Source organism: Malaclemys terrapin, chromosome 12, assembly GCF_027887155.1.
Source record: "Malaclemys terrapin pileata isolate rMalTer1 chromosome 12, rMalTer1.hap1, whole genome shotgun sequence".
Lineage (NCBI taxonomy): Eukaryota > Metazoa > Chordata > Testudines > Emydidae > Malaclemys > Malaclemys terrapin.
The window spans coordinates 40,640,332-40,657,561 of NC_071516.1; the positions used below are offsets into that span (position 1 = coordinate 40,640,332).

The window sequence follows — 17,230 nt, forward strand, 5'->3', positions numbered from 1 at the left end:
GACTCATATCCAGCTTCTCATCCACTGTAATCCCCAGGTCCTTTTCTGCAAAGCTGCTGCTTAGCCAGTCAATCCCCAGCCTGTAGGGGTGCATGGGATTCTTCCATCCTAAGTGCAGGACTCTGCACTTGTCCTGGTTGAACCTCATCAGATTTCTTTTGGCCCAATCCTCCAATTTGTCTAGGTCACTCTGGACCCTATCCCTACCCTTAAATATATCTACCTCTCCCCGCAAGTTAGTGTCATCTGCGAACTTGCTGAGTGTGCAATCCATCCCATCATCCAGATCATTAATAAAGATGTTGGATAAAACCTGCCCCAGGACCAACCCCTGGGGCACTCCTCTTGATACTGGCTGCCAACTAGACATCAAGCCGTTGATCACTACCCATTGAGCCTGACAATCTAGCCTGCTTTCTATCCACCTTATTGTCCATTCATCCAATCCATACTTTTTTAACTTACTGGCAAGAATACTGTGGGAGACCATATCAAAAGCTTTGCTAAAGTCAAGATATATGTTTGCTGATATTTTCAGAGCTGCCTAGGTGATTTATATTCACATTTCCCTAAAACTCCTGAACAGTTTTGCAAATATCTTACAATTAGGCTTGGCAGAATTCAATTTTATTTTTCTACAATTGGGACAGATAATATAGCTATAGATTATAAGCAGTTTTTATATTTTTATTAAATTAAAGTTTCACAGTGGCAGGAAATTATGGGTGAATCAGACCACAGGGCAGGACGGATGACAATTATTTATTGATAATGGACATTGATTTCAAAAACTTAAAGCTTTAAAACAGTTAAAACACAAATTTTCAGTTCACATACCAAAACATACAAAGTAAATATCCTTAAACCAATCTCTAATAAGTTATCAAGCAGCATTTTTCTGGCTTTGTCTTTCTGTAAATTTCAATTAGCAATTAAAATATTTGTTGTTGGTTTGTGTATGTACTGTGCAATTGACATTTACAAAAAAATCTAACCCTCCCAAGCTTAGCTATAATGACTTTGTGTCTTCTGTGCACTCTCCGTTCCTTGGAATTTGCCATACTTCTGTACAGAAAAGAGGAACTAAGTAATGAAAAAGAAATAATACAAAAACAGATATATTATCACATTCCAAAATGAATGAGAATTGATTCATTGCTGTTTGTGGGTTAACACCATAAGTAGTTTTCAAATATTTGGAAGATGAAGAAGGAGAAGAAGGAGAAGAAGAAGGAAAATAATGATGAAAAAGATGATCATGAAAAATTTTCTTGGAGGATATGTCCATTAATGGCTTTTAGCCAAGATGGTCTGGATGCCACCCCATGCTCTGGGTGTCCCTAGCCTATGAGTGCCAGATGCTGGGATTGGACAACAGAGGATGGATTACTGGATAATTGCTCTGTGCTGTTCATTCCCTTTGAAGCATCAGGCATTGGCCACTGTTGGATGACGGGGTATTGAACTAGATGTATCATTGATCTGACCCACTATGCCATTCTTTTGTTTTTATGTTCAAATAGTTAAGAAGATGACAATGATAATGACAAGAAACAGCATCAGTAAAAGAAAATCTGAGAAAGAAAACAAAAAGATGATGATTAAGAATATGATGAAAAGGAAGAAAAAGAAGAAAATGAAACACCAACAAAAGAAGAAGAAGAAGCTAAAGAAGAGGAGTATAACATTTATTCACATCCTAAGGATCAAATTTTTCAAAGCTTCTTTCACATCCTTGTTTCGCAGGGTATAAATGATGGGGTTTAACATTGGTGTTAAGATGCTATATAATAGTGAGATCAGTCTGGTGCTACCCAGTGAGTAACTTGAACTGGGTCTCAGGTAAGTGAAGATACAACTGCCATAGTACAGAAGGACGACAGTCAGATGGGATGAACACGTGGAGTATGCCTTCCTCTTTCTCTGGGAAGAAGGCATTTTCAGTATGGTCGAGATGATGTAAGTGTATGATAGAAGGATGCAGGCAAAGGGTGTCCAGGCTATAAACAGACCAATGAATATGATCAGGAGTTTGTTGAGGGAGGTGTCCCCACATGACAGCTCAAGCAGCGGTGGGATATCACAGAAGAAATAATCAATACGGTTTTCCCCACAGAAGGGTAACTTGAAGGCAAAGACTGTGTGTATTGCAGAGTTAAGGAATCCACTTACCCAGGAAGCAGCTGACAATTGGAGGCAAATGCTTTTGTTGATGATCAGAGTGTAATGCAGTGTATTGCAAATGGCAACATAGCGGTCAAAGGCCATCACTGCAAGGAGGAGGCATTCTGTGCCCACGAAGGAGAAAAAGAAGAAAAGTTGCAGAACACAGCCCATGTAGGAGATGTTGCTCCTCTCTGAGAGGAGATGGATCAGTAGCTGAGGAATAGTAGTGGTGGTATAACAGATGTCCAGAAAGGACAGGTTCCCAATGAAGAAATACATGGGAGTGTGGAGTCGCTGGTCCACCAAGGCAAGGATGATGATGAAGGTGTTCCCAAGTAGGGTGAAGAGATATGTGATCAAAAATCCACTGAACAGTAGGAGCCGCACCTCCTGGAGGCTAGAAAATCCCAGAATGATGAACTCCTTCAATGCAGTTTGATTTCTCCTATCCATGTTTCAACATTCAATTGTGTTCCTGCCATTGTAAGAGGAGAATGTTACAAGGAGTGTAAATACAATTTTGAGTGTAATCTTGTAATCGAGAAAAGATATGATGTGTGAATGTTCTATTTGAAAATACTAACATACCACAGAAATGATTTTTGGGTATAACCTCTTTGTAATATATGAGGCCACTGGTGATGAATGTTGCATATTAATACCTGGACCCTATACAGTTCTTTTCCTCCATCCTCACAAATGAAATTACAAAAGAGATAGGAGATGTTATCCCCATTTTATCAATGGGGAAAACAAGGCACATGGAGATGAAGTGACATAGTCAAGGTCACACAGCAGGTCCAGATCCCATTCATTAGGATACACTGCTGTCTACTGTCTATATCCAACTCAATCAGAATCTTTGCACAGGATCCAGTGGGCTTTATATCAGGACACTAGTAACTATGTAGAGACAGAAGGAAAGAAAGGGCAATTTACTAAGATAGATAGATAGATAGATAGATAGATAGATAGATAGATTAGATAAAAAGTGCAGTATATCGCGTGTCTTAGAGTTGGGTTTGAGTGTTTGTAAGTTTTTGTGTGATTGTGAGTATAATCAATGTGGGTGCTATGTCTGTTGTGTAAGGTGTATGCAGGATTGCGTTTGGTTTGAGAATGTGTGTACTTGCCATGTGTCTGTTTACAAGGAGTGCAGCTTGATTGTGCTTTTGTTTGTTGTGCAACTGGTCACTTCACAACATTCTGTTTAAGTTGCATAGAAATTTTCATTTACACTGAACCAAATAAAGAAGATACTCTACTGCAGTTGAGGACAGAATTTAGTCCATTATACTCATACACTCACACATCGACCCACACAAAATACTTAACTATGGAACACACACAAACAAACCTACAGAGTGACATATACACAAAACCCACATTCTCATGTGAATACTTTCAGACAGAGAAAAAAAATCCCACTCAAACACATTCCCCATACAGAGAGACTCAAATAGACATACCCCAAAAAATACACACATACCATCCTATTCAAGTAGATAAATGTACATCAGAAAACCAACAGACTCACAAATGGAGCCAGATTCTTAGCTGATGTAAATCAGTGTGGCTGCATTTACACTAGCTATGGGTCTAGATTGATTTACATGAGTTCGGATTCTGCTCTATTACATTACTTTCCTCTGTCGCAAACACCATTAGACTTAGCAGCATGCTATAGGTAGGGCTGGCTGAAAACTTTTCATTGAATATCTATCTATCTATCTATCTATCTATCTATCTATCTATCTATAATGGAAAATTGGGTTTTAAAAAACAATGAAAATGTTCACAGGAAGTATTTACTTTCCTCTAATTGTATTTGACTTTTCATTGCAAGGTGACAGTGGGGGCATACAAATTACCAGCTGTTCCCTAGGAAAAATGTTTTCTCTTTTTGCCAGTTTTTGGCTGAAAATATCTCCTTATGTGGTAAGTTTCAGCATGGGCATAATTGAGGGAGGTAGGTGGGCATTGCCTCCCCAAACTGTAAACCTCAGGCAGGCATGCAATTTGCCCTCCCCCCGACCCATGTGCAGCCTCGTTGGCCCGATTGGAGCTGCCTCCCCAAATATAGAAGTCAAACTACGCCTATGGTTTTCAGCCAAAAAATATTCAGTTCTGGACACTTTTCGGCTGATATTTTTAAGGATTTGGCTAAAAATATCATATTTCAGGTTTTCATTTTTGATTAAATGTTGAATATGTCTGCAGAAAAAACAAACTGCAACCTACTCCACTCATCGGTGACAGAAAGCAGCAGTGTTCTGAACTCAGCAGGACTCGTAAGGTGCTGTGTGGCTATTACTTCCTTATATATTTATGTAGCTAGATATGTTCGCATCCACTGGGAAATTCTCTACTGCAACATGTTTTTCAACCATGATCCTGGGCACAGGGAGGGAGGAGAAGCTGAAAGCAAAATCATCCCCAGCAATAAGCCCAAGACCCAATCAATTCTCATTTAGTGAAAAATGCATTTTGCGGGCCATTTGGAGGGGGGAACTTGAGGTCAAATTTGGCATATTATTTTGGACCAGAAAATAGCAGAATTTTGGGGGGTCGGGGAATATTAAACAGTTCATTGTGATATTTTGGAAATGAAACTTCATTTTTAATGGGCATTTTTCCTTATGAAACAACATTTTCATGTTGATGATGTCAATTTGAATAAACATTCAAAATGTTTAATTCTACTCCAGCAATTCTATTTAGTTAGTTAGTTAGTTAGTTAGTTAGTTAGTTAGTTAGTTAGTGCTGTTGTCTTTGATGGGCAAACAAATCACCACCACCCAAATGAAACAAACCATTTTTTAAAACAGATTTTTGTCTCAGACACTGAACCAAAAATATTTGCTCAGCTTCCAGAAAAAGCCATGGGACTGGCTCTGTAATGAGAAAGGAAGACTATAAACCTTGGTCCTTGATTTTCAAGGGCCTTGGAACTCCCTTAGTCTCCTTTGAAAATCCCAGCCTGCAATAGCTGGCCTCTACTTCTTGAATGAAAGTAGGTCTCCTTTATCTACTAGTAGGTCCCTTATTTTCTTCTGGGTCTGGCTTGTGAAGGGAGACATAACATGGACCATTATATCACATTTTGGCCATTTCTATAGACTTTGCATCTGAAGCAAGCATAATGAATCCTTGTGCACTAGAGGAAATACACAGTGAAATGGCATTTATAAGGAATAGCCAGCATGACCAAGAACAAATCATGCCTGACCAACCTAACCTCCTTCCTTGACAGAGTTACTGGGTTGGTGGATGGGGGTAAGCAGTACACAAGATACATCTTGATTTTAGTAAGCCTTTTAAAACTGTTGCATATGACACTCTCATGAACAAAGTAGGAAAATGTGGTCTAGATAAATTATTATAATGTGGGTGCACAAATGGTTGAAGGAGTGTACTCAAACAGTAGTTATGAATGGCTCGCTGTGAAATTGTGAGGGCGTATCTAGTGGGGTCATGCAAGGGTCAGTCCTGGGTCTGGTACCATTCAATATTTTCATTAAAGATTTGGATAATGGAGTGGAGAGTGTGCTTTTAATGTCTGCAGATGACACCAAGCTGGGAGGGGTTGCAAGAACTTTGAAGTACAGGAATGGAATTCAAAACGATCTCAACAACTTGGAGAATAGGTCTGGATTCAAAAAGATGAAATTCAACAAAGATAAGTCAAAGTACTTCGCTTAGGAAGGACAAATTAAATGCACAATTGCAAAAAAAGGGGAGTAACTGGCTAAGTGATAGCAATGCTGAAAGGATCTGGGGGTGATAGAGAAACACAAGTGGAATGTGAGTCAACAATGTGATGCAGTTGTGAAAAAGGCTAATATCATTCTCTGGTGTATTAACAGGAATGTCATATGTATGACATGGAAGGAAATTGCTCCATTCTACTTGGCCCTGGTGAGGCCTCAGCCTGGAGTATTGTGTCCAATCCTGGGTGCCACACTTTAGGAAAGGTGTGGACAAATTGGAGAATGTCCAGAGGAGAGCAACAAAAAAGAAGAAAGGCATTAAAAACTTGACCTATGAGGAAAGGATTAAAAAAATATATCTGGGTATGTTTAGTCTTGAGAAAAGAAGCCTGAGGAGGGAGCTGATAAGGGTTGTTATAAAGAGGACAGTGATCAATTGTTCTCCTGCAGCAAGGGAGATTTAGATTAGTAGGAAAAACCTTTCAAACTGGAATAATAGTTTCTATGATCTGTCACTCTCTGCAACAGGGGACCACTAATGCATACCTAGCCCCAGTGCTGCTGTGGGAAAAGGGAGCATAGCTGTGGTCCAACCCCCATTATATTTAATGAAGTTTCAACGCCCCTGGAGTCCACAGATCCTTTTGTGCCAACACAGGATGGGCCAAAGTAGTGCTATGCTTCTTCATGGGATCATCTGCAGTGAGGCAGGTTCCAGCACTGTCTGCCTGGCACCCACAATACGAACAGGAATGATATTCACAAAGGGACTTCAGCATGGGGACCCTGAGTGTCACCAGGCCTTACTTTTAGGTGCCTAGAAAACCACTGGGAGTCTGGGATTTATATAGGATGAGTTCAGTGCCTGTTGAAGCCAATCCACTGTGGTTAAATAATTCAATAGTAATTGGAGCAGGGGGACTGGACACTCATACTGCTCTCTCTCTGTCTGGCCCACGTAAAGCAGAGAGGGAATGCACCCTCTGTATACTGCTTTAGGGAAACAGCCCCTGCTTATCTGTAGGCCTCTGTTTCCCTGAGACCTCTTGTCCTCTATCAGGGATGGAAATTCTGTGCTCCAATCAGGGCCCCAGAATGCCAGAAGCCTCTCAAATAAAAGTAAGCACATGCCATTAGAAATACCTCACTGCCTTCTCTGAGCTTCGGGCATAGAGCTCCCATGGGTAAGAGAGAGATTTGTGTTTCCCTACCTCACAATGGGGGGTTTTATAGGTAAACTGTTAAGATTAGTGAAGTGGTCAGATATCATGGTGATAGGGGTCATTCAAGTACTTATAGATTCTAAGGCCGAAGAGACCATTGTGATTATCTAGACTGGCCTCCTGGGGGCCAGAAAATGTGACCCCAAATATTTCGTACAGCAGATCATTTACAAAACAAAAATAAGAACAAAAACAAAACAATGCTGATTTAAAAATTGCCAGTGATGAAGAATACTTGGTAAATTGTTCCAGTGATTAATTACTCTCACTGTTACAAATGTATACCTTATTTCTAGGTGGGATAGGTAGATAGATAGATAGATAGATAGATAGATCAGTCAAGAATAATATAAAATCAGTTTTATTTTGTTGTAACATCCTTTAGACAAACTATCCCCCACACATTTTGCAGAGAAGAGAAATACATATAACCATATTAAATAATATACAGAGCAGAGGGAAATAGACTAATTAGTACAAGTTAATAAGACATAAGTATAGGCAAATAAGAAATACTATAAATATTTTTTTCACTTTGGGCTTGTCTACACTACAGACCGTTGTCTGGTATAAGTGTGCCAGCAAAGACCCGTAGTGGAGACACAGTATATGCCATCAAAAGGACTTCTGCTTGCATAGCTACACCACCTGCCTGAATGACATAAGCTATGCGATTCACACAGTTGCATCTACACCAGGGGTTTTGCTGCATAGCTATGTCACTTAGCTGTTTGGTAAACTTTGCAGTCCACACCTTCCATAGCATTTTTCATCTAAAGATATGAAATGACTACAAAGAAAAAGGTTGGGAACTTTTTTTTTAAATTAGGCTTACTCCCACTGAAATTCAGTGGGGGAAAAGAGCACCTAAATCCTTTAGATTTTATTTAAAATCCAAGCGTAGGCCTTTGAGGGAGTTAGGCAATAGGGACTGCTCAGTTCACCCACTATTAATATGCACTCCTGTCAGGGATAGCACCTCAAAGCTCAGTACCTATTGAAACACTTGTAGGCCTGTAGACTCTTACTCACACAAGTAAAGGTATGCATGTGCATTGGCAGAAGAGGAAGTAAGTCAATCAATCAGACAATTACTCATGGCTGTGACTTTCAAAGGGTCATAAAGGAGTTCATTGAAAGTCAACGGGAGTTGGTGCCTAACTCCATTACGCTCTTTGAAAGTCTAGGATTACATGTTTAAGTATTTGAATGACTGGTCCCAAATTTCAACATTTTAGTCTTATATACATTGGTGAATCAAAGAAATGTGGGGCAGGAAGGGACCTTCAGAGGTCATAGAGTCCAGCCCCATGCAGTGAGGCAGGATCAAGTCAACCTAGTCTTCTTTATAACACTCCTTAACACCCTTGAAGACTGATATCAGGTCCCCCTTCTGTCTGCTTTTCTCAAGACTAAACATGCCCTATTTCTTTCATCTTTCCTCATAGGACCAGGTTTTCTAAACCTTTCATCATTTTTGATGCTCTCTTCTGGACTCACTTCAATTTGACCCTATCTTTCCTAACTTTGTGAAACATGTTCAAGGCCACACAGCAACTAATATTATATTTATAAATTAAGGTTCAGTTTAATCGCAATGGTTTATTGTTTAATCCTTTCTCTGATTTTATTACTCCAAACTTAATAATAACACTTAACAACCCCATTAAAAGCTTTCATCCAGAGATATGAAAATGCTTTACAATTGTGATGGGGCTTCAACTCCCCTGCTCCAGCTCCTAAACCCGTTCCCTTTACAAAGTCATCAAATGTCACCCATGCTCCTGATTCCCAGCACCATCCTGAACCACTAAAACCCGCTCCCTTCTCAGAAGGCAGAATAGAATCCAGAAGTCCTGACTACCTGTGTCCCTATACTCTAACCCACTGTTCCCGCCTCAGAGGGCAGAATAGAACCAGGTAGTCCTGACTCCGATATCCCAGATATTCTAACTTGCTACTTCCCGCTCCTTTTCCACAGGTGGAAATAGACTAAGATAAGTTTTTGGTATAGATCAAGCCCAAGAGAAGAAAAATCAGAAGATTCCTGACAGAGATGAGTAAGGTCCAAAAGACCAAACAGCGGAGCTGGGTGTGCACAGAGAGATGAGAAAGGTGACAATGGTGCAGCTAACTGTGACTCTATTTATCTATCTATCTATCATGATATACCCCCTCAGCTATCATGATATACCATGCAAACCCCTCAGCTATCTATATCTATGTGGTCTCAAGAGGACAGAGATATGGAGGGAAACCTAACTGCAGTGACTGAGTTTATCTTTCTTTTTGGGCTTGTCAGACCTCCAGCATCTGCAGCCCCTTCTATTTGTCCTGGTATAGCCTGATCTATATATTATGTATTCATTATATTGATTACTTAAGAATTCTCAATTATCACCTTGAGGGTTGACAGCTCCTTATCCCAAGATTAGGCCCAGTATTATTAAAATTACTATATAGTTGGGAACCTCGATGTGCACAGTTGCAACACGCACACTATAGGAACTCCTCTGTATTTACAAATAGTTTATTAATACTTTTAGCAAAGTCAAGTATCAGGGGGTAACCGTGTTAGTCTGTATCTACAAAACACCAGACTCCTTGTTGTTTTAGCAAAGTCACAAACACTCTGACTCAGAAAGGTAGATAGACAAACTACAGAATGTACATTTGAACATCCATATACTCACACCATCTCTTGAAGGACAACCTGAAATGTGAGCCATTGTCTTCCTCATCACTGCACCTTCCTCTTCTTCACCAGTGGCCATCATTCTGGCACCTTGCAAGAGCTACATCTCTCTCACCCCCTGCTCAAGGCTGAGATGTAGCTTTTATAATATGTTCTGTTGACCCCACTATGTCTAATGCATATTCAGTAGGGGTTTTTCCCCTTTTCCTTATTTGTATTTCCTCTACTAATGTTCGGGTATCCCATTTGCTGGGAATGGGCAACAGAGGATGGATCATTTGATGATTACCTGTTCTGTTCATTCCTACTGGGGCGCCTGGCATTGGCTACCATTTGAAGCCAGGATCCTGGGCTAGATGGACCTTTGGTCTGTCCCAGCATGGCCATTTTTATTTTCTTATGGAGGTTAGTATGCTGATATGTGTAACTACCATTTCAGCTGATGATCACACCCGTCACCCCTTCCTCAAGCAGATTTGCGGTTATTACGTCCACGTTCACTGTGGTGGCATTTACTGGAACATTCCACCTCCTACCATTGAGCAAGCTCTTCTTAGTTCCCAAATCTAAAGGTAACTGTTAATCTCTGTCAAGGGGTATGGCATACTTAACCACACTTATGCTAACTTATGCTTCAGCTAATATCTTACAGGCCTATAGGTTTCTTGCTTTATGGCTGAATATAATGAAAGCAGCGAATATAGTAAAGACAAGCTAGCCATATGGACTGCCATGGTCTTATTCATCTACCTTACCACCCTGATAGGAAATGTCCTTTCATCGCTGTCACAGTGGCTGACCTGTCCCTCCAGATCCCCATGTATTTCTTCCTTGGGAACTAGTCTGTCTTGGAGATCTGCTACACCTTGGTTGTCATCCACAAGACCTTGTCCAAGATCCACTCCGAGTGGCAGGCCATCTCCTTCCTGAGCTGTTCAATCCAGATATATTTCTTCCTTCTCTTTAACCACATGGAAAACTGCATGCTGGCTGTGATGTCCTCTGACCATTATGTTATCATATGCAACTCCATGCATTACTTACTCGTCATGTGAAGAAAGATCAATGTTATCTTGGCAGCTGTGGTGTGGATCATATGCAAGGTAGTGCCGTGTGAGCAAATGGTGGCCACATTCATGTTACCCTTCCACTGGCCAAATAAAATCAACCACTTCTTCTGTAACATCCTCCCAGTGCTTAGGCTGGTGTCATAAACATACAGCTAAGGATAGCATAAAATTCCTCTTTACCCTGTAAGGGGTTAATTCCTCTTTTACCTGTAAAGGATTAAGAACTCAGGAACCTGGCTGACACCTGACCAAAAGGACCAATAAGGGGACAAGATACTTTCATATCTGGGGAGGAGGGAGGCTTTGTCTGTCTGTTCTGTGTGCTTCAGCACAGATCAAGGAAGCAAGCAATCCAGCTCCTGTAAAGTTAGTAAGTATTTAGCAAGGAAATGTGTTAGTTTACTTTTATTTTGGCTTGTGTTTTCCTTTGTGTAAGAGAGAGGTTTATGCCTAGTTTTGTAACTTTAAGGTTTTGCCTAGAAGGGAGATCCTCTGTGTTCTTGAGTCTTTTGTTATTCTGCAAAGTACTTACCATCCTGATTTTACAGAGGTAATTCTTTTACCTTTTCTTTAATTAAAATTCTTCTTTTAAGAACCTGATTGATTTTTCATTGTTTTAAGATCCAGGGGTTTGGGTCTGTGTTCACCTTTACCAATTGGTGAGGATATTATTCTCAAGCCGCCCCAGGAAAGGGGCTGTGGGGGTTTGGGGGATTATTCTCAAGCCTGCCAACAAAAAGGGGTGTAGGGTCTTGGGGGGATATTTGGGGAAGGTAGGGCTCCAAGTGGCCCTCCCTAAATGTTTGTTTAAATCACTTGGTGGTGGCAGCGTTACTTAATCCAAGGTATAAGAGAGAAATTGTGCCTTGGGGAGTTTTTAACATACGCTGGTAGAAATAAGATTAGGGGGTCTTTCATGCGGGTCCCCACATCTGTACGCTAGAGTTCAGAGTGGGGAGAGAACCCTGACATGGTGGCAGAGTGGTGGGATCATTTTGAACCAGAGATCATTTTGAACCGAAAGCCCAGTAGGATTTTTAAAGGACATTTTTTCCCCTTTCTGGCTATTTAGAAAGCAGATAGAGATCTTATCTCTCTTTGCCTGGAGGCAAAGGTACCAGGTTCTTGTAACAAAGGGATTTTTTTTTTTTTTTAGCTGTGAGCAGCTGGAGATTTTTGTCTCTGCCTGAGGGCAGGGTAGTTAACGTGCTACAAGGGAAAACAGAAGCCAAAATAAAAGTTGAAGAGGGATTTTATGCTACCCTTAGCTGTATGTTTATGACAGCTGGTAAGCAGGGGCGCATCCCTCACCGATGCCATTCTCACCTTGCTCACTGTGGTGTTCACAATAGTCCCCTTGATCCTGATCATCATCTCTTAAGCCAACATCAGTTGCACAATTCTGAAGAGGTGCTCAGGGGAGGGGAGATACAAAGCTTTCTCCATCTGCACCTCACATCTCATCACAGTCACCTCATTCTATGGCATCAGTTTGATCATAGAATCATAGAAGCATAGAAGATTAGGGTTGGAGGAGACCTCAAGAGGTCATCTAATCCAACTCCCTGCTCAAAGCAGGATCAACACCAACTAAATTATCCCAGCCAGGGCTTTGTCAAGCCGGGCCTTACAAACCTCTAAGGATGGAGATCCCCTCCTCCCCCCGAAGTAATCCATTCCAGTGATTCACCACCCTCATAGTGAAATAGTGTTTCCTAATATCCAACCTAGACCTCCCTCACTGCAACTTGAGACAATTGCTCCTTGTTCTGTCATCTGCCCCCACTGAGAACAGCTGAGCTCCAGCCTCTTTAGAACTCCCCTTCAGGTAGCTGAAGGCTGCTATCAAATCTCCCCTCACTCTTCTCTTCTGCAAACTAAACAAGCCCAGTTCCCTCAGCCTCTTCTTGTAAGTCGTGTCCCAGCCCCCTGATCATTTTTGTTGCCCTCCACTGGACTCTCACAAATTTGTCCACATCCTTTCTGTAGTGGGGGGCTCAGAATTGAACACAATACTTCAGATGTAGCCTCACCAGTGCCGAATAGAGGGGAATAATAACTTCCCTCGATCTGCTGGCAATGCTCCCACTACTGCAGCCCAATATGAGGTTAGCCTTCTTGGCAACAAGGGCACACTGCTGGCTCATATCCAGCTTCTCATCCACTGTAATCCCCAGGTCCTTTTCTGCAGAGCTGCTGCTTAGCCAGTCGGTACCCAGCCTGTAGCAGTACATGGGATTCTTTCGTCCTAAGTGCAGGACTCTGCACTTGTCCTTGTTGAACCTCATCAGATTTTTTTTGGTCCAATCCTCCAATTTGTCTAGGTCACTCTGGATCCTATCTCTACCCTTAACTATATCTACCTCTCCCCGCAAGTTAGTGTCATGTGGGAACTTGCTGAGTGTGCAATCCATCCCATCATCCAGATCATTAATAAAGATGTTGAACAAAATCTGCCCCTCGACGGGCCCCTGGGGCACTCCTCTTGATGCTGGATGCCAACTAGACATCGAGCCGTTGATCACTACTCATTGAGTCTGACAATCTAGCCAGCTTTCTATCCACCTTATCGTCCATTCATCCAATCCATACTTTTTTAACTTGCTGGCCAGAATACTGTGGGAAACCATATCAAAAGCTTTGCTAAAGTCAGGATATATCACATCCACTACTTTCTCCATATCCACAGAACCAGTTATTTCATCATAGAAGGCAATCAGGTTGGTCAGGCATGACTTTCCCTTGATGAATCCATATTGACTGTTCCTGATCACCTTCCTCTCCTCCAAGTGCTTCAAAATAGTTTCCTTGAGGAACTGCTCCATGATTTTTCCAGGGACTGAGGTGAGGCTGACCGGTCAGTAGTTAACCGGATTCTCCTTGTTCCCTTTTCTAAAGATGGGCACTATATTTGCCTTTTTCCAATCATCCAGGACGTCCCATGATCGCCAAGAGTTTTCAAAGAACATGGCCAATAGCTCTGCAATCACATCAGTCAACTCCCTCAGCACCCTCAGATGCATTAGATCTGGACCATGGACTTGTGCATGTCCAGCTTTTTTAAGTAGTCCTTAACCTGTTATTTCACCATTGAGGGCTGCTCACCTCTTCCCCATACTGTTTTGCCCAGGATAGCTGTGGAGGAGCTGAACTTGTCTGGTAGACCGAGACAAATAAAGCATTGAGTGCTTCAACTTTTTCCACATCATCTGTCACTAGGTTGCCTCCCGCATTCACTTTTCCTGACCTTTTTCTTGTTGCTAACATACTTTAGAAACCCTTTGAGTCACCATTCACATCTCTTGCTAGCTGCAACTCCAGTTGTGTTTTGGCCTTAGAATCATAGGATATTAGGGGTGGAAGAGACTTCAGGAGGTCATCTAGTCCAATCCCCTGCTCAAAGCAGGACCAACACCAACTAACCAACACCAACTATTTCAAACCTTCCTGATTACACCCCTGCATGCTCGAGCAATATTTTTATACTCCTCCCTAGTCATCAGTCCAAGTTTCCACTTCTTGTAAGCTTCTTTTTTGTGTTTAAACTCACCGAAGGTTTCTCTGTTATGTCAAGCTGGTCGCCTGCCATATTTTCTGCAAATCTGTATGGTTTGTTCCTGCCTCCTCAATAAGGCTTCATTAAAATACAGCCAGCTTTCCTGGACTGCTTTCCCCCTCATATTTGCCTCCCAGGGGATCCTGCCCATCAGTTCCCTAAGAGAGTAAAAGTCTGCTTTTCTGAAGTCCAGGGTCCATATTTTGCTAATCTCCTTTCTTCCTTTTGTGAGGATCCTGAACTCAACCATCTCATGGTCACTGCTGCCCAGATTGCCACCCACTTCTACTTCCCCTATCAATTCTTCCCTGTTTGTAAGCAGCAAGTCAAGAGGAGAAGGGCCCCTGGTTGTTTCCTCCAGTAGTTGCACCAGGAAATTGTCTCCAACACACTCCAAAAACTTTCTGGATTGTCTGTGCACTGCTGTTTTGCTCTCCCAGCAGATGTCAGGGTGATTGAAATCCCCCATTAGAACCAGGGCCTGTGTTCTGGAAACTTTAGTTAATTGTCCAAAGAAAGCCTCGTCTACCTCATCCTCCTGGTCTGGTGGTCTATAGCACATGCCCACCATGACATCACCTGTGTTGCTCTCACCTCTAAACTTAACCCAAAGACTCTCAACAGGCTTTTCTCCAGTTCCATACTGGAGTTCTGAGCAATCACCACTTTCCTACATACAGTGCAACTCCTCCACATTTCCTCACTGACTGTCCTTCCTGAACAGTTTATACCCATCCATGACAGTGCTCCAGTCATGTGAGCTACCCCACCAACTCTCTGTTATTCCAATAACATTATAGTTCTTTTATTGTTCCAGGACTTCCAATTCTTCCTGCTTGTTTCACGGGCTTCTTGCGTTCGTGTTCATGCACCTAAGATAACTAGCTGATTGCCCTGCTTTCTCAATATGAATCAGGAAGCCCTATTATCGCCTACATGAGGCCCGGTTCCAGTGTCTCGGTGGACACTGAACAAGTCCTCACCCTGCTCTACATAGTCATTATTCCAACATCCAACCCAATCATATACAGCCTGAGGAACAAAGAAGTAAAGGAGGCTCTGAGTAAACTCTTGAGCAGTAGTGGGATTTTCGCATTCTTATCAGTTTGTTTTTCTCATCACTGAGCCCCATTCAAATGTCTCAACGTGGGAGGTCTGACAAAGTGGGAACATGTCTGTAATATTTCTTACGGATATGATGTATGATTTGGTTTCTCTTTTCAATTGGGCATTGCTGCCCGATCAAATGCATAGAGTCAAACCAAACAGATTGTAAAGTGGACTGTTAAAGAACCGAGGAAGAGTAAAACAACCACTCTGATCTATCAGCCTCTGAGATACCTGCTTCAGAGAGCTAGGACAGCAATGGGCTAGGTCATTGGTTGGGAGGGCTACAAAGGAAGTGGTCAGCTTGGCTGGAAGCTGACAGAGGGACCCAGAGCCAGCAGGGTGAAGGCTGACAGAAAGACTGAGCTGGAGGTGAATGCCAAGTGTAGCGAAGACAATAGGTGCACAGGTCTCTTAGCTATTTTTTAAAACTGCTTCTCTATGTTCAGGGCACGATTTGGACAAATATTCCTGCTTCTGTGTCACTGAAAACTATTACTGACCCCAGGTTCTGGAAGGGGAACTCTGGCCAGGTCCAATTCCAGCTAGACCTGCTAAGTTGTATGGTTGGAACCCAGGTGGAAGTAACTTGGAGACCCAGTCAGAGAGTGATTTGATTGTGGGGTCCCACACCAGAAAGAAGTGGAGTCATGAGCCATCTATGAGAAAGGGGTATTCTCAGGGGAGCGGAGATGGACCTCAGAAGGAGCAGCCTACCCAAGAGGCTCCTAGAAGGGCAAATCCCTCATAAAGTCTGGGCTGTAGGTTATCTCAGCCACACTTTAAGAAAGATGTGGACAAATTGGCGAGAGTCCAGAGGACAGCAACAAAAAATGATAAAAGGTTCAGAAAAGGTGAGAAAAAAAACTATGAGGAAAGGTGAAAAAAATGTTATGTGTAATCTTGAGCGTAGTAGAGAGAGAGAGCCTGGAGCACAGGCCCTGGTGCAAGATTTAAGGACTGAACTAGAGACTGTGAACCAAAGTCTGGCCATGTTTTCAAGCAGATGCTTACAAGTTCACTGTCCAGTGCATGAACTTGGAAAAGTTGTTGCTAGTGTACTAGGCACTAGATATTTACATACATTTATTCCAGTTAGTACAGATATATCCCAATCTAGTGCAAGATAAGATGGTATGACAAAATAATGAATAGGGATGTTTTACCCAGGAAATCAGAAATAAGGGGAGGTAACACAGAGATGTCAGGAAATATGTAAGGTGGTGTGTAAGCTGTTTATTCCAGTTGTTTGCATCAGCCTATAAATATCAGGGTACTTTTCCTTAACCATTTGTCCAGCCGAGGGGGCAGTGGTAAGTCCTGTTTGCTGCCTGATCTCAGTCCGTTGGATCAGGCCTACATGTGTTAGTGTATCTGTAACCACAGAGCCAGAGCACTAGGACCGTGCTCCATTGGCAATAAACCTGGCCGAGTGCCTTCACCACAGAACCAAGCCTGTGCTTTCTTTATGGAATCTGTTGGAATCAACATGTCCTGTATTCCAGGACAGAACCGCTGAGCAGCCTAAACAGCATTACTGAGGAAACGATGTTCCAGCCTTCAGCATTTATCAGATTTGATAAAGAGCTGATATAAAGACGACTGTGTTCAATTGCTCTCCATGCCCACAGAAGATAGGACAATAATGTGTTTACTCTGCAGCAAGGGAGATTTAGGTTAGATATTAGGAAAAACTTCCTAAC

General features: G+C 42.1%; 1 protein-coding gene and 1 pseudogene across 1 annotated transcript; one reads left to right on the top strand and one right to left on the bottom strand.

Moving 5' to 3' along the window:
• Window positions 1–1,692: 1,692 nt before the first annotated feature.
• Window positions 1,693–2,619, bottom strand: LOC128846661 (olfactory receptor 5V1-like). Its single transcript, XM_054045904.1, has one exon. It carries the CDS (start codon window positions 2,617–2,619, stop codon window positions 1,693–1,695), a length of 927 nt encoding a protein of 308 aa, XP_053901879.1.
• Window positions 2,620–9,321: 6,702 nt separating this feature from the next.
• Window positions 9,322–15,545, top strand: LOC128846026 (olfactory receptor 10A4-like; annotated as a pseudogene).
• The last annotated feature ends 1,685 nt before the right edge of the window (window positions 15,546–17,230 follow it).